The sequence below is a fragment of the Amyelois transitella genome, chromosome 20, assembly GCF_032362555.1.
Source record: "Amyelois transitella isolate CPQ chromosome 20, ilAmyTran1.1, whole genome shotgun sequence".
NCBI lineage: Eukaryota > Metazoa > Arthropoda > Insecta > Lepidoptera > Pyralidae > Amyelois > Amyelois transitella.
The window spans coordinates 5,704,693-5,728,053 of record NC_083523.1 but is presented as its reverse complement, the minus strand read 5'-3'; the positions used below and the strand labels follow the sequence as shown (position 1 = coordinate 5,728,053).

Sequence of the window (23,361 nt, the reverse complement as noted above, 5' to 3'; positions counted from 1 at the left end):
CGGGACGTTCGGTGCGCGGAGAAAATTTCGCAGTTCGCGCGCTTTAATTTTTTTCTGACATGCCAATGACTGCGGTGGGCACTTGTGATTGATATCTGTGCATAGATTATAGAAGGTGTGACAGTTGTGTTTTCTGTGGATGTTAGTGGCCAGTGATTTATGTGACATAGATTGTAAAATTCAATTGTTATTACTTTTTATAAATATTTGAGTTATAATATTGAGTAGTTACAATGGCGTCATAGATGTTAATTACTAAAAGTTTCAAATCAAATCAAATCAAATATATTTATTGTGCAACACAGGGTTAGTTAGGTTAGGTTAGTTTTAGGGCTAAAACAAATATTTCACTTAATATTCTAAGCTTAACTTAACAAAGTTAAACCACAAACCACACAAAAGTAGCCGAATTCGGCCTACAAATAGAGGAGAAGTTTTTCGATTGCTTCACAAGCGTGTTAAGTGCTCGAAATCTATTTATTTTATCATAAGCCCGAAAAAGTCTAACAAAACCATCGCGGCGGTGTCTTGAGCGGCAATCCAAACATATGTTATTACTGGACAAACACCAAAAACCTGTAGTTTTGAGTTGAGGTTAACAAAACACTAACGCAATAAATACTTTAGTGGGTAAATATCGTGTTCACTAATAGGTGCCGAACTGCCGATTAAATATAAGAAAACAATGGTTGCGCAGTCGCTGGGAAAACATATTGAGTGTCCAGAAAAGAGGTTCTAACTGTCCATTGATTTTCTGGGAATTATCGGCAGTCAAAGAAAATGTTCTTACCTACTTAGGTACATGCTTACTTGCACATTCAATTTGAAAATTCTCTGTACCTATACCTAAACGATTCACGCATTGTATTACTGAGCAAAGATTGTACAAAAACAATTTCTGGAATGACTTTTAATCTTTGATTTTTCAGTGTGTGTGTCTCAAACATTATTTTATTTTAAGTGACTGAGCTAGAGAGTCATTTTACACGAGGTAGAAAGTTCTATAAATACATAAGTAACAACTTATTCATTTTCAACTTTCCTTGCAAAATTAACCTGAGTTGCAAGATATTTTATGATTTTAAATTTATTAGTTCAACTTTTGGACGACCAAATGTGCGTCCATACTAATATTATAAAAAAGATATTTATTTTTGGTTGTGACAAACAAACTCAAACACTAATAGACCGATTTCGACGATTTTTTTTCAAGATAATGCCTGCTATAATTAATAGAATCTATCTATATATTAAAATAATAATAATAGTAAACTCAGTAATGGTAATAAAACCTTTTGAATTACGTGTTAATACATTCCGTAGTTGACTTCCAGTATAGTGTCAATGGGGGTCAATCGGTATCAAAACTAGTAGCAATAACATATTGTTTATGAAGGAACTTATAATTATTAGTTAGCTTTTAGAAGTAGCTTGCTTCGTAAATTTTATTTTACGACACACTTTATTGCACTAGAATATTATAGTTATAAAACCTACGTCAATTTACACGCTATTTTTATATTTTTGTTATTATGTCACATTCACCACTGTCTATATATTTTGTAACAATTATTACAGTGAATTATTGATTAAAAATATTGTGAAATAACTGCAAGAAAAAAAAACTCGTAAAAAGTCTATAAAATGAGATAAAATGTTTTAAAATATAGAAAATGGAACAGTGCGAGTGATTTAAATTTGAAAATGGAACATCCGGGTGGGTTCGCGCCGTCGCATTGGGCGGCCGTCCTCGGTCACGGCATGCACGGCATGATGCAGCATGAATATGGTCATGCGCACGCGCATGCTTCCATGCCCATGGACTTGCACGTGCCCCAACCTTTCCCCTATTATCGGTAAGTTTACATTAAAAATGTTTATCATATTATTTTACGCTGTATAAGAATGCAAAGCTCCGGTCCCGTTTAAGGTTATTTCTTATTCTCGGGGGTATTATAAAAAATTCTACTTTACCGCTACACTTCAGTCCCTAAGAAAAGTATTAGATAGAAAAATCTCGAATATTTTTCGTTCCCATAAGAATTTCTGGCAACTATGAATGAATGCCAAATGAATGAATGCCTGAATGCCAAATTTCAGTTTCCTTTACCCAATAGTTGTAACGTTTTCTGTCAGTCCATCAATAATTTGATATATTGACTGTAACTTTCATAATATAAGCATTTGGGGGAATTTCGTACTAACCTTTAGTAAATGTTTATAAGAAGCGAGCATTTAACGCTTTATAAGCATTCTCATCGCAACCTTTCCTGCGTAAAATGTGTTAACTACTTACGTTCTTTAAAAAAAAACTTGATATTTTACGCCTTGAAGAAAGCAAGCTAGGTAGGTTCTTGTTAAATATTAAAGCCTTTTGAGTAGTTTCTTTATAAATCTTCGCGAATTAAACTCATTTTTGCCAGATTCGTCTTCTTTTAGTGCTTTATTGTTATATACATATAATCACGTCTTTATCCCTTGCGGGGCAGACAGAGCCAACAGTCTTGAAAAGACTGAATGACCACGTTCAGCTATTTGGTTTAAGATAAAATTGAGATTCAAATAGTGACAGGTTTTATTGTTTTAGATTGAAAATTTATTTTTCAGTTGTACACTTATCATATGATGTAAGTAGTAAAATTTCAAAAAAAAGGTTCATTAATGTCAATTAAGGTTTTAACGCACCAATGTTGCGTTGGTCAAAAGTTATTCATAGATATAAATGATTTATACTCAATATTTTAGTCTCTTTAGTTTTATTTACGTAAAATATACGTAACCAGACTGCAAAATCTTATGTCAATCTGTATAGATTGACATACTGACCCTAAACTTTTAACTAATTCCTGTACCTATATTAATCTTTAAAGAACTGTTTTCTATGACAGTTAGTACAAGATCGAGCCTTCCAAGAGTAAAGGTACGATACTTACGTACCAGGAAATTCCTACGCGAACGAAGTTCCAGGCAAATGTCTAGTTATAACGTATACCTACTGTTAAAAATAGCAAATTATCACCTGCTATAAATAATAGTATTTGCTCATCGATTTTCGTTCGAATCGCGTAAAAAGTGGCCAGTCCTATAAGGTTCGTTATTAGAGTAGGATTCCGCGGCTGCGCTTTTTATTCCCGGTATGGCAACCCGGCCCCGGCCATCTCCAAGCTAAAACATTGCCAGTACTCTAGGACATCGTAGAAGTTGTGTTTATTTTCTTAACAATTTCAAGATCTGACATATTCTATTCTTCTCTAGAATCATGATTTGTCTGTATATGTAAATGTCATCATTAATTTTATTATATCAGTATACCTATTATATGAACAATAACTATTATATTAATATTTTTTTACATTAAATTTAAAAAAAAATGTATTTATGATAAAACACATGAAAACACGCGTTTTTCCAGATGGGTAATAGGACTACATCCTTCCACTCGCTATGATCTCTGCATACTTCTCCCGCTTCAACCATGATTCTCTTCATACAAGCTTTCGGTTTTCGTGAGGCCTCTTGACCTGAATTTACTCCATTACATCCCTGATGTGATCAAACATATTAATATTTTTTAGCAATTCCTGAGGAAGCGAAGTCTTGGCGTAACATGGATATGGACGTCAACAGCAAGTAATGCACAGAAGATAAAATCTTGCCATTTATCCTTCACAGAATGTAATCTTAGCTAGAAATATGACAAAAACAGATGCCTTGCTTAATTAAAAATCTAAAATATTCTGTTTCTTGTGCTCATTGATCATTAATATGAATGTAGTTTTTCTAACGACGTGTCCAATAACTATAACCGAGTCAGTCAATCAATTTCAATAGATAGGACGTATGCTTGGGGAATACGGATTGGTATAAGTCAATCATAAGTCAGAATACTAATATGATTGTTTGGAACTGAATCTGTAACTTAAGCTTATACGGTTTTTAAATACCAAATAAAAAAAATACTTATTTGTTATTTAACAGAATAATTTCCGTGACAGAATTAGTCTCTCCTAGGACAGGCCCTTGACAGACTTTGAGAATAAGAGCGCCATCAAATGTACGTGGTTTTTAAAGGAATGTACCTATTGTAAATGTCAGGTCTACAATGTCCTTAAACTAATGAATAGTTGAAACTATTCCATAATAGCGTCGGTGGTCGATCAGTTTTAAGATACGGATAAAAACTAAAGACGACACAGGTTCAAAATTTCAAATCTTACGGCGGCCATTTTATGAACCAATTACTCGTTGCAGTGTTAGTACACCAGTTGATTGATGTTCTTACGATTGATTGACTTGCACATTTTGGTAACTGAATGTGAAACCGTGATCCGATATGAGTAAAGTTTCACGCAGGTCAGACGGGTGTTAATTCGTAAAATACTCCTTCCTCCTTGCTTTAGTCCCGGTTGCATCCTCACCACTCTGGAAAAGAGCCCAGGGTATGCCTTTGACCAAGGATGAGGATCCATGGTCAAAGGCATACCCCGGGCTCTTGACTGACCCAACTGAGGAGTTGGGTCAGTCAGGTTTTTACACGAAGCGGTTCCCATCTGACCTCCGTAACCTTTGCAGGGGAACCTGATTCGTAAAATACTGACTTGCCATTATTACTTATCGCGATCACAGGCGTACCCTAAGGTGTTATTCAGAGAGTAGAGATACTAACGCCAGGAGGATGTGAATAGATGTCCTTTGTAAAAAAAAACAAAAATAACTGCATGAATCATTAAAAGTACCATTCAGCGAGCATTTAAAATTTATTATTAACTTTCAAATTCGGAATCGATCAATCGATATCAATCATCAATAGAATCAGACGTCTGTCATTGTATGTCGCCACTAATGCCTCTCGCTGTATAATCTGCGCTCATACGACCTAAAATTATGATGCGAAATGGCGCCAACCATGTCATTTGAGATATTGTCCGAATGGCCGGGGACCATCTCGGACGAACCCTAATTACAGGTAATGAAGAAAAAATGGTTTCCGATTTTGACTTCCTTCGATGACCTCCATTGGGTGATTTCATCTCTAGATATTTATTTCGGTTATGGGATATTAATGCCATTCATTCAAATTGAAACAGAGAAAATAGGTGGCTGCACATTTAAATATATAAAAAAAGAAATTGTTTAGGGAAGCTTAAACTACAATAGATTATTTTTTCGTCTGTAGGCTTAATTAATTTTACTGATCTAAGTATATTATGCATAACCATATTTATTATTAAAAGAAGACCATGAACGAAGTCGCGGACAACAGCTTGTTCAATTATAAAAATTATTTTGTCACTAATTTATTTATTTTTTAACACCATTTAAACACTAGAGTTATTATTTGATTAAAACATGTTCTTTTGAAAGCTACTATTGAATCCTGTTACTGACGTATAACGCTGAATATGGCGTGAGAAACAAGAAAAATAAAATTTTATACAGCTCCGAGAAATTATAATACAGTTTTGGCTGCCTTTACTCCGTTTTGACGGTAATAAATGGCTAATATTGGTTAATTTAACTGTTATAGGTCTGTTTAACAAATTACGTGGTTTTTAAAGGAATGTATTGTAAATGTCAGGTCTACAATGTCCTTAAACTAATGAGCCTGCATTAAGAAAGTGATAAATGTGGATGAAGCGAAAAAAGTATGCAGGGAACGGTAACATGACCCTGGTGAACTGATTCCAAAGTGAACAAAGTCCTCCATTTATGTCGAACTAGAGGCCGCCCGCGACTTCGTTCGCATGGAAACCCTATGGAACTTCGGGATAAAAAGTAGCCTGATGTTATTCTGGGTCGCTACCTACATACTTAATTTCATCGTAATCGGTTCAGTAGTTTTTGCGTGAAAGAGTTACAAACATCTATACTGACATACTCACAAACTTTCGCATTTATAATATTAGTAGGATTACACCTAGGAAATACATATGACGAAATCGGGACAACTACTTAAAACTTTCCAAGAGATAGTTTAAAAAATACTCAGATATTCCCTTTTAGGGAGTATTAATCGGTATTTCTAAATATTTGGATCTGTTTTATTGTTACTTCATTAATTATAGTGTCGATTGCCGAAATGTCGCTTCTTATTTCTCGTTTATCATCAATATTAATGGCGAACCTTCAGAGATGAGCCGACTGACGAATAAAAAAGCTGACTATAAAGATATATCGTTAGTCGCTTCGTTAGTAGTAAGTTAGGATCCTTTTATTCACTTTACTTTAAAAACTCTATATTACTCTATGAATTTTTTTCGGGCTATACCAAATTTTTTTTACAACAACTTAAATAATAAAACTTAGATACCTATGTTTTGTATCTAATAAAAATATTTTCATTTTCAACATTCAGTCACCCGCTTTTGCTCTTATTTCAATGTTTATATTTGACTTAGTTGAAATCGTACTAAAGTGAATATGTTATCAAAGAAAAATATCAAAATATACCATTAAATATATGTTACCATTGTGTTAACAGAAATTTAAAGTGAAACTATGTTTTGTGGAAAGTACTTATTTCTAAATGTTCGCTTGAAGGGCAGTCTGGTATGGATATAGGTACCTTAAAATACCAATACTACCATAATCATCCCAAAACTCAGTGCAATTTCCCTCCCCATTTAAGCTTTTTAAAGCTGTATTAACATTAGCCTTAAAAGGCTTTCTAAAGTAAGGCCGTCGTAAATAAAGGGGCGAGTCAAAAAAGTTCACTATGTTCAATTGGACCTTAATTCCTCCAGTATATCGATCGTAAATACTTCACAATTAGTCAGGCAAAGACTGTCTTTATTTATAGAAAAACCCTACCAACTTTAAGATATGGGGCGATTTTCTACCAAATGCGGAGACTACGGTATAAAAATGTATGTCGACGGAGCCTTCGCGAAACGCTCGCCTCAACTTAATTGAGAATAAAAAAGGATTTATTATCGTTTTTAAATAAAGATAAAAATGTTGAATTGATGTTTGATTGTTTGTCTCAGTAATTCGCGTAAAATTTTAAACTTCTTATTTTCGAACTAAGTTTTGTTACAAAAAATAAATGCTAAAGATTTATTTAGAATTACATGTAAGATTTATTATATATTATGAAATCATTTAAACAAAAAACACTTTTTATGTACCTACATAGGTACGTTATACTGAAAAAAAAAAATTAACTTATATATAATATGACACTTAAGTCTTATCGTATTATTATGACGCTGTAAAAAAAATCAAATAAACACGTTAATTAAAATTGAGTAAACTCGCAATACTTTCTTTGAACAAAAACCTAGAAAAATATTTATGTGCAAGTGCGCCGCAAAATTATTGGCACAAGTGTCCGAGATTCGAACCCGTTGACGGACTTATCACTCTATTGTTGTGTTATTTACTGAGCCATCGGGTACTTTATGTGCTCGGCACGGGAACGCAATTTGCGACGTACAGATAAGGCTGACGCAACGCAATTATTTTTAGACGCATTTTATTTATTTCATTTTTGATAGAAATCACTGTCACTCTAGTTTTACTTTTATTTTCAAAATTGGATAAGTAATATCTCACTTATTGCCAAAATTATTGAATTGATATTCAGTGACAGGTTGCTAGTACAACGCCTAAAGGTAAAGCCCAAAATAATAGAATAGCAGGCAAAAAAAAAAATATTTTACTCCCTTTTTTTTACTGATAATTGTGGTTATTCCATTTCTGACGGCCTTTGTAGCGCAGCGGCAGTACGATTGTCTGTGAGACCGGAGGTCCCGAGTTCGAATCCCGGCCAGGGCATGATGAGAAAAGAACTTTTTCTGATTGGCCTGGGTCTTGGATGTTTATCTATATAAGTATTTATTATAAAATATAGTATCGTTGAGTTAGTATCTCGTAACACAAGTTTCGAACTTACTTCGAGGGTAACTCAATCAGTGTAATATGTCCCGTATACTTATATTTATTTCTGCTGCGATTGTCCGAGAAGCAATAGATCCCGGGTTCAAATCCAGGTCAGGGCATGATGAGAAACAAACATTTTCTGATTGACCTGGGTCTCGGATGTTCTTCTATGTGACTAAGTATTTATCACAGAATATAGTATCGTTGAGTTAGTATCCCGTAACAAAAGTCTCGACTTTACTTTGAGGCTAACTCAATATCTGTAATTTGTCCCGAATATATTTATTTATATTTTATATATTTATTCTCATGTGCCGGTAACAACATAGGATGACTCTTATAAAATTTTCTTTTACAATATGAAAAACACTTGTTTACAAGCTTCTAAAATAATTTAAGACTGCACAATTACTTCTACACATGTTACAAAGTGAACTTCCGTATTAGAACAACATACAAAGTTAAATGTCCATGTTACTTATAAACAAGGAAACTCATGTACCTGACAGTTTAATTGGCCCATAGAAATTAATTTGGTCAATTGCCTTCTTGTCTAAACATTGGACTGCCAGTGAATCGTGGGAAGGAGCCATTGAAACCATTTAATGCTCCATTCATACGGTAACTGCGTCTGTATGTTTGTTTGTGTGTCAAAGTTCATGAGTGTTTTGTGAGTCAGCTGAAATTTTGAATATAACGGCCGAGATATTTGGCAAACAGGTATTATAATTAAAAGTAAACATACATACATATAACATGTTAATTCTTTACAGAGAGAAAGGGTCTATTAAACTTAAAGCCTCGTGTAACTAGAAGGGTTTAGGTTAAGGAATTGCTTAAAAGCAGAATACTAAATTTACAAGCTTTTTTCTTGAATGAATAATGATTTTTTTTGTTTTTATTCGCTACGAGCATGGTCCGTTTATATGATCTTAAATGTCTCTTCTAAATTCAGTCTTGGCTTTCCTTCCAATTATGACAGACTTTCGCATCCATGGGGCAAAATTATAAACATAGAAAATATTTAGCTCTGCTTGAACTCTCAAACAAAAGCTAGAAAGCAATCTTATAACGAGGTAAGTATGAAACATTAGTGCCGGCCGCCGCAGACGCAGATTGCGCGGTTTCGCGTAGTTTCTCAAACCGTATGTTGACATTGTGGTGTAGTTAGTAACCACTCATTTCCTGGTTTTTGTAGTTGTTAGCTGTGTGAGATGCTAATTCAATTTGCTGAGAGTTTTAAGCGTCTATTAGGTGTTATCATACGGGGTATGTATCCGATTGCATTTTCTGCTATTAATTTCAGAAGATCGGACACTGAATATTTATTACACACCGAGACACCAAGACATTTCAATAGACCGACTCAAAATTTAATTTTATTTACTACACAAATAAATAAATACTTTTCCGGTGACCTTATAAGTAATATATAAGTTGATTAGATTTTTGACCTGGATGCGGTAAGTCTGCTTTTTTTTGTATTACAATTTCTATTATATAAGACGATTAAAAATGAATGAATTATGTCATGAATATGAATAATTATGTCATGTTACAATAAATTTATACTTATACATACATATTAAAATGACCTAATGTTTAAACTTGCCTCTTGCGATAGTAGTGAATACATCAGAGCTTATGAAGTTAAGACGAATGATCTTTAAATGTGTGACATATTAATTACCAATTATGGTGTTATCATAAAATTGTAGCAACTTTAATTCAATGTTTTTTTTAAACATTTCTTGACATTTCACAGTGCCTATTATTTATTGATACAATATCGTTCCGGCAATTTGTCACGAAGAACGTGATCAATACCAAATGATAAATTGTAATTATTACAACGGCAATAATTGAATGTAATTGGTGTCAAATTGAGCTAGATACTTATACCTAGAAGTGATGTCGGGACATCACAAAGTCCCCTTTTTTACAAATTTTCATAATTACCTTAGTGTAATAGCGACATTTCTAGGAGGAAATAAAAAGAATAAAAGAAATGCGCCAAAGGGATGCAGGGCAATTGAGCACAAATGAAAAGGCGCCCGGACTGAATTAGGAAAACATTTGGAACTGTGAAATGAGTGGAGTGGCTACGAAATTATTATTTATATTCATTTTTAAAGACTTAGTAGTAAGTAGTTATAATTGATTGGAAGTAAGAGTTTAAATTATTGTATTTGATTACATGCATACATATAATTCACGTCTATATCCCTTGCGGGGTAGATAGAGCCAACATTCTTGAAAGGACTAATGGGCCAGATGTTTGGCTTAATGATAGAATTGAGATTTAGAGAATATCTTTGGTTCACGACTTTAATTACGTTATATTACTTTTTATGAAAATTGATCTTGACGGTCTCATTTGAAATTTAATTAGGAAGCTTACCCAATTTTCAATCAAATCAGCTTAGAGGTCAATTAACCAATCGTTTGCTAAAAAAAGTAACATTAACTATGCAAATTACTCGAATATCACAAGACTTTTAGTGTCATTTATTTAAAAAATGTATTAAAACTGTGATCTATTCGTCCAAAAGAATAAATAATGTATTTATTCCGATGCGTCTGGGTCTATCGCTCAAACGTCAATCAAAGTTAGTTCCTTGAAGTTTATTCAGTTAAAGGCACAGGGAACCAGAGGGCCACATTTAAATGTCACATATTAGGAAAATAAATAGGTTTTTAACTTACAAATTTGTTTGAACGCATCTTTGTATAGAATCTGCTTGTTAGTACTACAAGGTATTGCTCTCGTTAGGGACGAGGGGTACTTCTTTATAGCATGGACTATAATAGTTTTCTCAGAAAAAAAGAGTATTTATTTTAAAGGCGTGGATAAGTATTTTAATTTTAAGTGTCATAATATGAAAGTTACATTCATAGCCTTTTTGTTGGGTGGACAGTTAACATAATAAAAATTTAACAAGTGATCAATGTATAGTTAGATTAATTAAAATTAAAAAAAACTATATATTTTTATAAGAAAAAAAAGCGACCCTATGGTTTTATAAGGTCAGGATTGCACAGACTGCAACGTTCAACAAATGGGGTGTAAGAATTAAAAGGCGCTCAGTGCCTCGCCCGTCTGTTGCCGCCTTTATTAGGTCGCCGTTTCATTATTATCGCGTCCACGAATTGGGGTAGATTTCTTAAACCTACTTTGTAAGTGGAGTTGATCATCTTTTTTAAACAGTTTTTTTTTAAATAATATACTCTTTTTTGATTTACCTATTTTTTATTTTAATTTGCGACACTTAGTAATAAGTAAAAATTAATTCTCGAAAAAGAGATTCTCGAAGGGTAAAAATTGATAATAAATTACTTAGATCGTTATAAAAGGAATGAAACTAACAATTTGTCCTCGAACTACTGATCAAAATATTATTACAACAAAACCATATCTACTACAAATTGCACAAAAACTCTAAAACGACAAAAGATAAATATTAACCTTTTAAAATGTTACTTTAGACAAACTAATGAAGCAAAAAGTTGTTCATGACTGCGTCTACTTTTATTACCTTTATATTTGGCTATTTGTATGAAATCTCAAAAATATTGTACATTATTATTAAGACTCAAAATCATGTCATTCAAAATAGTTTCCTATGGATATAGATACAAAGCAAAAATTCGTGTATATGAAATTTCTTGGAAGAATTAAGTCAGACACATTCTGAGTTACAACATAATGAGAGTACAGATCGACGCACACAAAGACAGCATTTTGTGAGAGATATTTCTACTGTTATATAGTTACTTACTCGTAATCTTATCAGCGTGTTGCCACTTCTCATCCGCATCAGTCATTGCTTGCTTCTTCTTTCCACTTTGTTTTCGGCATCCTCAGTTTGAAGTCCATGGTTATATCATCTTTCGCGATGGCTATTTAGGATTATTAATTCTTCCTCCTGGTGTAAATCCCGGTTACATTTTCACCTCACTGGGGAGGCACAGGTGAAGTGTTTGACCATGATCTGATTCTGATTGGCCAAGTCACGTTTTTAAACGCAATGGGTCCCATCTCACGCTACTTTAAGGGGAATCTAACTCATCATTGGATCATGGTACACATCTAGTTGCCTGAATATGTACGTTATTCAGACGTGTTATTTCTGTTCCCTCGTTATTCTGTCGGTTTATTTATGTGGGCTATTACGTCGTACAAGGCAATGGCGACAAAACTCACACTTTATTAAAGCCTATTTGTTTTATTGAATAAATAATTTTATTATCGTACTGTGACTTATGTACCCTGTGGACCGGTGGTTGACAAATCGCTTGACGGTAGGGGGCTGGTTGTGGTATAGATTATTTTTATTATACCTATATTTTGTCAACTAGAGCTAGACTTTGATTTAGCTTGGAGTTTTTACTTATGGTTAGGACCTTTTTACCTACCTATCTATATAGGTCAAACATCTATTATAACTCGCAAAAGGCACGAACTACATCTTTTTACATGTCGACCTTTTTTTTGCTTCATCAATCTTTTTATGCAAGTGTTTAGGATAGTCTTGACCTGACCTTAATTAACTGTTGACTGGAATTACTAGGTGATGGAATTGGTATTTAATACTCAATGCTTATATACATACATACCTAGGTACATATAGTCACGTCTATATCCAACAGCCAACAGACCCGAAAAGACTGAATGGCCACGCTCAGCTTTTTAGCTTTATGGTAGAATTGAGACTCAAATAGTGACAGGTTGCTAACCCATCGCCTAAAAAAGAAACCCAAGTTGAGGAAAGAGATGGAGTAGTTTCTGGTGGTGGTTCTTTTTTATATTGGTGCCGGAAACCACACGGCAATTTTTATACTCGATTCATATTACATTCTTATAACTTAGAAACTTGATAAATAGTTATCAACTAATCATACTAACTATACCTTGAAGTATACCTATCTTTCCACTAAATATCCTTGGACATAGATTCCACAAGGTAAATTACCATTGGATCGACATAAAACCCAATTAACGATCTCTCAGCAATTACTATCAACATTCGTTATTTTAATTCAACAAAATAAAAGTAAACACGAGTAAAACAATTATGGTCATTAATTATTAAAGCATCGGTTTAATAAATAACACTGGCTCGATTTAAACTGATAGCAGCCATTCACAAATTATTCAAAATTACTTGAAAAACAAAACCGTAGTTGATAAATCGGAGCCTTTAAAAGTGTTTCGATTTACTACCACATATATCACTTTCATAAAATTTTAAGTTTTTTTAAGGCTTTACTTTATTTTAGTGACTTTATACTGCTATAGTATTTGAAAAAAATATTTTACAGGAAATATAAGCATTCTCCAAAATTTGTTTAAGCAACCTCTAGAAACGTAATTTGCAGAAAAATAAATATTACTAAAATCAAGCCCAAAGCTTAATCTGAAATAATATAAATAAAATCGTCTGAAAAAAACCGAATATACTTACATTTAATTTTTTTTTATTCCAGTGGTTTGTGTATGAAATAAAATATAATAAGAACTTGCGTGTACTTGAATAATTACTTATAATCTTTCAAATATGGGTATGAAATAACTACCTAAAGTTACATTTTTGGCTACGAAAAACCAAAAGAGAAATTGGCAAAGTGTTAAAAATTAATCAAAAGGTGTAATCGATATTAATCATTGCATAGTTAATTGTATGGTCGATATAATTGTGACGATGTAAGTGATAATTTTGAGGTTATCTGTCAGTTCGCATGAGAAATGGCGCGGGCGCCGCTTGCCGACGCTATACGTTAAGTTCGGACCCTGCTGGGTCGCAGAGCAGGCTATGTTTATTTGTTTATCCTTGTAGACACTAAATCATTTCTTGTTCTTGACATCTTTCTTAGTGAACGGCGGACGCAATTTTTATTCATTAATTTGATCAACACTTTGGATTCTTTATATCTTAAACTGAAGCTTAAAATTAAAATTATTGACCATAAAATATTAATTTATTAGGTACCTAAATAATTATAAAGGGACAAATCACACAGATTGTACTTTCTCTAAAGTAAGAAACTTGCGTTGAGAATTTGAAGCAGGAACCTTGTGCCCCAGAAACAAGCACACTTATCTGCGCCACAGTCATATAATGATGTTGTCCCGAAAAAGGGCCAAGAAAAGCACCCACAGCTGTTATTCATTATATGATGAATATTCTTTTACTAGAACTGGCAAAAATAAGCTCACGAAGAAGTTTGATTGCCACAACTAAGAAAAAAAATGAATGAGAGTTCAATAAATAATGAAACATAAAAATGCTTCTGAAACTTATTGTCATAAGGTCTTTTTGTTCTTGCACTCACATTGTTATTTAAAATTGTATTTATATGAACAAATTTAGTATGTATCAGATTTCGCCTTATTTATATCGTGTCCAGTATCGTCGGGATAAACGAACAAGCCATACAATATACTTAATTAGTCCAATCTTAACTTTATGCCTTGAGATTGTTATGCTAATCAGACCTTTCGCCGAAGCCGCTTTAAGTGGCGTTTTCTTCGATTTGTTAAAGATTAGATAACTCAATATTTATTCAAAAAGCCATTTGGTGGAGTGTTTTGTTTATGTGGTTTTTATTGAGGTTTTGTTTCATATTTATGTCGTTTATAATGTAGTTATTGAATTTACCTTTAAATAGCTATGGACAAAGAAATCGAAATCTTTAGAACAATAATAATGTACATAATGCGAAACAATACATATATATATGCTTATAATCTTCAATTTATAATGGTTTAGAATTTTCTCATAGTTACTAGAATTTTATTGAAAAAGAAAAAAATATATTTCCTTTTTCCTTTGGTTGCATTTTAAACTATTTCAAACGAATCGTCCTGTTGGTCATCAGTCCAAAGGACACACAATTGTCAGGTCAGAGAAAGCTGGCAGATGCTGACACAGGGTTCTTCTGCACATATGCCTTTGTATGCAACCGCAACTTCCAACGTATGCAACCATAGACAAATTATTTTTTCATGGTCGTAACATCAATCTAAATATATCAATTCTAAATTTGAAAATAATTCTGTCATCGAAATGAATCGAATCATCGTCGCCGGTCAATTTCGCCACCCGCAACCAATCACACCGCGCGATGAGATCCGATATGTGTATGATGTCCAAGTTAAAAGAGAAAGTACCCGTAAACATACATAAATACACAAAACTTTTAAGTTTATTTTAATTTGTTTTCATTATCTTAATTTATTTAATATCATACGTTAATAGTAGAATACATTTCATTCATCCACTGTCGTACATATGCCAAATCCATGCCTTTCCAATTTGACCTAGATTCGGCGGGTCTAGTCCAGGGGGACCAGTGGTGGAGACCGAAAATTATTTTTTGGCGTGTCCGAACAGGAAGAAGCGCGGGTAAACTAGCAGCCGGAGGTCAGACGACATTAAAAAAGCAGCATGGCCGAAAATACACATTTTATTTTTTTTTATCTTTTGCGGGGTAGTCAAAACTTATAGTCACAGGACTAAAAAGTCATGTAGGTATAGCTAAACTCTTTTATAGAATTGAGATTAATAGATATTGTTGTATAAGATTAATATACATATATGTAGTTGTTGTGGTTAGTGACAAGTTTACTAAACACTTTTAAAGTTTATATAGTATATAAGCCCCATAAGAAAGTACCTGTGTTAATTGATATTTAAAAAAGTCTGAAATTTATCTATATCACAAAAATTTTTCTTTGAATTCTCTCACAAGAATTAAGTTAATTTAACAATAAAAATTGCGTCCTCTAGTAATTTGGACCAAACATTAGTCGATATAAGGCCCCGGACGCGCCGCCCTGTAATTCCAATACTTACGAACATTATCCGCGCTATGGCGACTATTATAATGTATTAAGGAATATTATTTTACGACTATGGCTCCGGTGTGCGCATTATGGACGTTTTGAGACTGAAAATTCCGTGTGCAGGGGCCTTTATGTCCGTCGCTTTCAAGATTGAGTGATGAAATTGTGCGATTTGCGTGTTCTTTGCGAAATAATTAGTTTTTGAAAAGCTTTGCTTGCTAGGAAACATTTTATTAAATAATTATAATTATAATAATGCATTTTCATGCAGATGTCAGAGAAAGTAAGTCTCAACTTGATTCCTGGTTAATACATACATACATACATACATAAAATCACGCCTCTTTCCCGGAGGGGTAGGCAGAGACTACCTCTTTCCACTTGCCACGATCTCTGCATACTTCCTTCGCTTCGTCCACACTCATAACTCTCCTCATACAAGCTCGGCGGTTTCGGGTACCCTTGACCTGACCCTTTACCAGGACGTCCCTAATTTGATCAAGATACGTTCGTCTAGGTCTTCCCACTCCGACCTTTCCCTCCACACTCTCCTTGTATATCTGCTTAGTCAACCTGCTTTCATTCATCCTCTCCACATGACCGAACCATCTTAACATACCCTTTTCTATTCCTGTAACTACATCTTCTTTCACATCACAACATTCCCTTATCACGCTGTTCCTTATCCTGTCACTCAATTTCACACCCATCATACTCCTTAACGCTCTCATTTCCACTGCATTTATTCTGCTTTCATGCTTCTTTTGCCATACCCAACTTTCACTCCCATACATTAATGTCGGGACCAACACGCCCCTGTGCACAGCCAGTCGAGCCTTTTTGGATAGTTTCTGACTGCTCATAAAGGCATGCAAAGCTCCATTCACCATGTTCCCCGCGTTCACTCTCCTTTCAATATCACTATCATACTTGCCATCTGATGTAAACTTTGATCCTAGATATACAAACTCTTTCACTTGCTCCACTTTTTCTCCTCCAATCAAAATATTACATGCTGTCATTTCTTTCTCCATTTCAAAAACCAGTGTTTTAGTTTTACTTACGTTCACTTTCATTCCTTTCTCTTTTAAAGCTTCATGCATACAGTTTACCATCTCCTGTAACTCCTCCGCTGATGACGCCAGTATAACCTGATCGTCGGCATAGAGCAGACATTTGACGAGTAACTCATTCATCCTTAATCCACTTTTAGACTCTTTCAAATCTGTCAAGCAGCTATCCATAAATAGGTTGAACAGCCACGGTGACGCAACACATCCTTGCCTAACGCCTTTCTCAATCTTAAACCACTCAGTGTGCGCTCCGTTTATCCTGACACAAGCACTCGAATCCTCATATAAGGATTTCAGTGCTCGTATTAAGAGACTGCTCACCCCATGCATAGAAAGTGCTGACCACAATTCATTCCTCTCAACTCTGTCATAGGCCTTTTCCAGATCTACGAATGTGCAATAGACTTTTTGACTCTTGGCCAAAAACTTTTCGGCTATGCACCGCAAGGAAAAGACCTGTTCAGTACATCCCATTCCCTTTCGAAATCCCGCTTGAGCATCCCATATTTTGTCATCAGTTTCATTCCTGACTCTATTAATCAATACCTTAGCTGGTTAATATCTATCTATATCTATCTAAAAACTGGATAAAGAATCGACCTTCATATTTATTGGAAAAAAAATCATGAATATTACTTTATAAATGCCTTAGAACACTAAGCGTAATTTCTGTATTCAATATAACTCATGCCTGAAGATGTAAAGGATCCAAAACAGGTGGTATGGACAAGTCTTGGCATGTGGCGTACACCTTTAGTACATTCACCTGCGATCGGTGTCTTTATAAGCCCTTCGGAGATCAATCGCGGGAAAATATCGATGACAAGACGTTTAGATGTACAACTGTTTTATTATTGGACTTTTTGTTTCATTATTTAGTGAGCGTAGGTTTCTAGTGCTAGGTAGCAATACTACTCTGTCAAGAAAGTAGCAGGAAAAGATCAATAATACACAAACTGTTTGTTATTCATCCAAATTTATTTTATCACCTTCAAAATATGCTCCTTTAGAAACGATACACTTACGCCAACGAATAATCCAATCATCAAAACATTTTTTAAACGCTGTTTCCGGAATTGAGGTCAGTTCTCGCCGCGAATTCTCTTTTATGTCTTCTACCGATTGAAAACGGGTGCCACGAAGTGGTAATTTGAGTTTAGGAAAAAGAAAAAAGTCGGCTGGAGCCATATCTGGTGAATATGGTGGTTGCTCGATGGTATTTGTTGAGTGTTTGGTTAAAAATTCGTTCACAATGATGGCCTTGTGCGAAGGTGCATTATCATGGTGCAAAATCCAAGAATTTTCTTTCCACAAATCTGGCCTTTTTCGTCGGATTTGCTCTCTTAAACGCCGCATAACACTCAAATAATATTCCTTATTTACCGTTTGACCTTCCGGCAAGAATTCCGCGTGCACAACACCGCGATAGTCAAAGAAAGCAGTCAACATGACTATGACTTTTGAACGACTTTGGCGTGGTTTTTTCGGTTTCGGTTCAGTTGGAAGGCGCCACTCCGAAGCTTGTTGACTAGTTTGCATTCAAACTCGTAAACCCACGTCTCGTCACCAGTAACAATGCGTTTCATGAATGTTGGGTCGGAATTGACTCGTTCTAGCATGTCCTCAGCGACTCTCATGCGATTGAGTTTTTGAAAAAAATTCAGGTCTTTTGGGACTAGCCGAGCGGCAACATGTTTCATACCCAAATTATTAGTTAAAATGGTACGGATCGACTCGTGAGATACAGAAAGTTCGGTGGCTATCTCTCTCAAAGTTGAATGAGGATTTTCAGTCACTATTTCCTTCACTTTTGCGATGTTAACTTCAGTTGCAGACGTTGATGGCCTACCAGAGCGAGGCAAATCTTCCATCACATCTCGACCGCTTTTGAACGCTTTGTACCACTCATAAGCACGAGTTTTTGATAAAGTCGATTCACCGTAAGCCTTCTGTAACATTTTCAGTGACTCCGAACACGATATTCCATTGGCAATGCAAAATTTAAGACAAACTCTTTGTTCGATGTTTTTATCCATTATGAAATTAGCAATACACACTAGATATGATATAACTAAAAATAGCACTGTATTTAATGTAAACAACAGATGCAACTCAAACTCCGCGCCAAAATGGAAAACAGTTGTGCCAATCTAACAACAACAAAAAAAACAAAAATTTGAATTTGGAACCATAAATAAATAATCCATTCCCGATACTTTTCTGACAGAATGTATTATCATGCTTCGTTCACGGTTCCTGAAGCATACTGCTTTAATCACAGTCATAAATGATTTCTGTTGCCGTGTGAATAGGACCACTCCATCTGTTCTCCGTGGATGTATTTAAGGTGACTAAGGGAATAGGCACATTCATCTAGTGCTTTCTTTAGTATGATTAAAAAGGGTTAGATTCCAGAGGTTGCAGAAGTCAGGCGGGGTCGTTTCGTGTGAACTCCTAACCCAATCCAGGAACACACAAGATGCTAAAGAGAAGTTAGTTTCTCCATTTAATTTGGGATTTTCCTTTTAGGCAACGAAAAAAAAAATTATAAGTAATACATAAAAATACATTAAAAATAACGATTTACAAGGGCGGACTTATCCATGTGAGGGATTTCTTCCAGTCAACCAGGTATTTCAAAGAAATATATTATGTACTTGTTAGTATCTGAATCACAATACCATCTTTTAGGGCATCCTGCAAATAATGTACCATTTTTTTATATTTAAAGACTTGATGACTTTGGTGGCTTGATGGTTTTCTAACTTGTGAGGAATGAAGACGTGAAATTCTGACGTTTTGTTTCCAATAACATAAATGTACACTCATGAACAAAAGTGTTAGCCAATAAATCTCATCTCTATAGTAATCCGTGAACCGTATGAGTCAGAATGGAAATAGTACTCAGAATCATATTGGCAGTAATTCAAAGGAATATTGCCACAATTATCACTCAGATGGTTGATTAGCCGTAGATTGGCTTGTTACTCGTATTTGTTACTGTTAGTTTACACGGTGAGTGGGATAGTCAAAATTGCAGCCTGGTAAAAATAAATGTATCTACATAGTATCGAGATATATTTCTCAATGGAATAGTATTTTTTTTTTTAAATTTGTGTGCAATTTTTATAATGAAATTTAGTACAATGTATTAGGAGAATAAAGCCTGGAATAAAACATAAAGTACTTTTTATTTCAAAACTGCTCCAAAACTCCGGGGTGTAGCTAGATAGACAGAATACACGTTATTGTATATAAAATTATAGCAATAGATTTATCCTACGCTTATGTAAAGGTAATGAACAAAAGGCGGCCTTATCGTATTATGCAATTTCTTCCAGGCAACCACAAGAACATTTCGTGAGAGAGAATTTGCTGCGGGGTAGTAAGAGAATATTTAAATTAATTAAAAATAAATATATACGGGACAAATTCAACAGTAGCCTCGAAGTAAGTTCGAGACTTGTGTTACGAGATACTAACTCAATGATACTATATTTTATAATAAATACTTATATAGATAGACAAAAGAACATCCAAGACCCAGGCCAATCAGAAAAAGTTCTTTTCTCATCATGCCCTGACCGGGATTCGAACCCGGGACCGCCGGTGTCACAGACAAGTGTACTACCGCTGCGCCACCGAGGCCGTATAAATATAAATACTATAAATATGTGTGTGTGTACTTACAGAGTGTAGCTAGTGTATAATATGTATATATTTCGATTTAAATCTTACCTGCAAATTTAATTCCTGTTCGCCATCAAAGTATCAGGATGTCAGAAGGAAACAAGAGCATTATCGCCGTAGAACCGGGCCTGCGCAGACGCAATCAATAATTTTCTATCAATGACCGTTCCTCGACACCAACCGCTTATTAGCATTGGAAAAAACAATAACTCTAAGATTATACCCTCTATTTACCGCCGGCTTGCTGTGGATAAGACGTATTAACTTTTTGTTATTTAGTTCCTTTTATTACTTTTATTTAATTTTGTCAATCTGCTACATTGTTTTTATTTAGCAGGCTTTTTTATGTGCCTTCAAGGCCATAACATTCATTGTCATACTATATATGTAAATTAACACAGGCAGCCACAGACTAGGTGAATCTAAAAAGGTTTTTAAATGCAGGTAATATAACGAACCTACGTTAGTTAATTTATTTTTAATTTAAATTCACACTTAATATGCGGTAGAATGTTGTGACACATCAATTCCTAATATGCGAACAATGTTAAATATATTTCAATTTAAAATTACACAAAAATGAATTTTCATAACAAAAATCACCGTAGGATATTTGGAAAGAAAACAATAATCAAATAAATCCACACAAATCAATACTCTGAGTACAATCATAGCGGATATAATTCCCATGAATCAGGCGAGCGTAACCTTTCACACCTCGACCGCGATTATGTGCCCGACTGTACAACGTAACACCATTACACCATTGTGCGCGAGTGTACAAGTACAATCAAAACTTAGAACCAGTATTGCCCACTCCAATTTAGACTAAAGCAAATTTTCTTCCGAGAAACGTAGATCTGTTAAGATGTTCTCTGAAAAACTGTACCAGTGATTTTGGAGATATTGGGGTAAATTGTTAGGAACATCGGTTTTATTTGTCGTTTATACCAGTAAATTCTTCGCCGAATGAAATTTTTTCTTTTGAAAAATAGTATAATAACGAATAATCTGCAGAATTGGGTAGTAATCTAAAAACTTTTAAGACATCGATAACTGTAGATCTATATTTAAACTCAGAGGTTGGCTACACTGGCTAGAACAAGTGACTATTGCAGAATGCAGTTAAAGTGCGATAAAATCGGAACTGATAGTTTTGGCGGGAATAAACCTTGTTTTATTGCCTTTGAGGTTATGTATTAGTTTATTGTATGAGTTTTCTATGAGCATAGGTCCACAATAAATTAATCTGCCTTTGGCCAAACTGGAACGCTTTCAATTTTAAGCCAGGAATGTTTTCTTACTTTCTCCAAAAATCGGCAAATTTCCATAAAGCTATAATATAATTTCTTTACCCATTGGCTTAATTAGTAAACCCCTCCAGTTACCTATTAGTTGGAAGAAGGTGGAGTTGTCATATTGTGTTTAAATGCTTAGAACACGAACCAATCTGCGATTCTAAGAGTATGTATGTGTGTCTAACGTTTTATATTCTACTAGCTGTGCCCGCGACTTTGTCCGCTGCCGTGAAATAGTTATTTCCATTATTTCTTCCCTCCTTATAGTTGCAGCGTGATGTTATATAGCTTAAAGCCTTCCTCGATAAATGGTCTATTGAACACAAAAATAATTTTACAATTCGAACCAGTAGTTCCTGAGATTAGCGCGTTCATACAAATAAACTCTTCAGCTTTATAATATTAGTATAGATTTTGAAGCCTAAGTATAGGAAATTAAACGAAGACGACGTTTTAAAGTTAAGTGCAATTAACCAGCTTCTTGCGAAGGTGTCGGGTTATCTGTATATTTGCAATTATCTTATCCAGCTTAAGTAATTGCTAGCTAATTGCGTTTCCCTGTAACAGTAGCTTAATGAGTGCTTGTGCACACGGACACGTGAAGTGTACATTTATGTTAGTATGGTCAATAGTACTAACAAATGTAATGCCTATACACTGTAATACTATATATATATAATATACCTTTATACTGTAGTCCTATCAGTTTGTATCAGAGTACCTACTTAATTATAAATAATTGTTTGAACTCATAAATATTAATTAAAACTAGTCTAATAGTTAATAGTCAACTTAAAATTTACACTTGCCTCGATCTCTGCATAATTCTTTCGCTTCATCCTTTATTCACTACTCACTTCATGTGAGCTCATCTGTTCGGGGTATTTTTCACTTGACATTTATGTAGAATGTCTCAGATTTGGTAAAGGTGCGTTCGTCTAGGCCTTCGTACTTCACGGTTCCCATTCAAAGTGTATAAGTATTTGGTAACAGTTATTTTTTTTTATTTGCAAAACTAACAACACTGTAATCTGTGTGCATACCTACTACTATATATCATATTACTGTATTATACAGAAAAACGAAATTCGCTTTCTTTTTCAAATGACGATTGAGAAATTCTTACCAAAATGGTCGCTGAATTAGAAAATTAATTTCATTATCAACCACAATTTCCACATGGTGCCAGATTATGGCAAGCGGTATCTACAGTGATGTGCACTCTGAGGTGAGGATGTGTGTTATTGTTATTTTATGCAATAACTGCTTGCAATGTGCCGCGAACGCGCGAAACGTGTTCCGAATACGAAAATTCAAATTTCGAATTTATGAGTTTGGCGGAGATGGACCGTGGCGAAATTTAACACATTTATTTACAGCTTTTTTCTTTCCGCGTCGAACAAAAATCAAACGAAGGTTCTAATGTTTTGGACGCTAAGTAGATATTCAATAATTTTTAGTTAGCTTTCGCCTGCAGACTAAAATTTACGTTTGATTGTTCTAGTAGGTATTACCAGAAGTGGTAGCCTTTGTCCTTTTTAAGGTCTCAACTTCTTTTGACTTATCCAGTTTT

General features: G+C 34.4%; 1 protein-coding gene across 2 annotated transcripts in view; it reads left to right on the top strand.

Moving 5' to 3' along the window:
- Positions 1–112: 112 nt before the first annotated feature.
- The window catches only part of LOC106131691 (protein trachealess), a 154,201-nt gene continuing 130,952 nt past the window's right edge, over positions 113–23,361 (top strand). For both annotated transcript variants that reach the window (XM_060949958.1, XM_060949957.1), the window contains exons 1-2: positions 113–141; positions 1,579–1,856. In XM_060949958.1, coding sequence (XP_060805941.1) covers positions 1,705–1,856 — 152 coding nt within the window. In that variant the 5' untranslated portion in view covers positions 113–141; positions 1,579–1,704. The remainder of the gene's footprint in view (positions 142–1,578; positions 1,857–23,361) is intronic.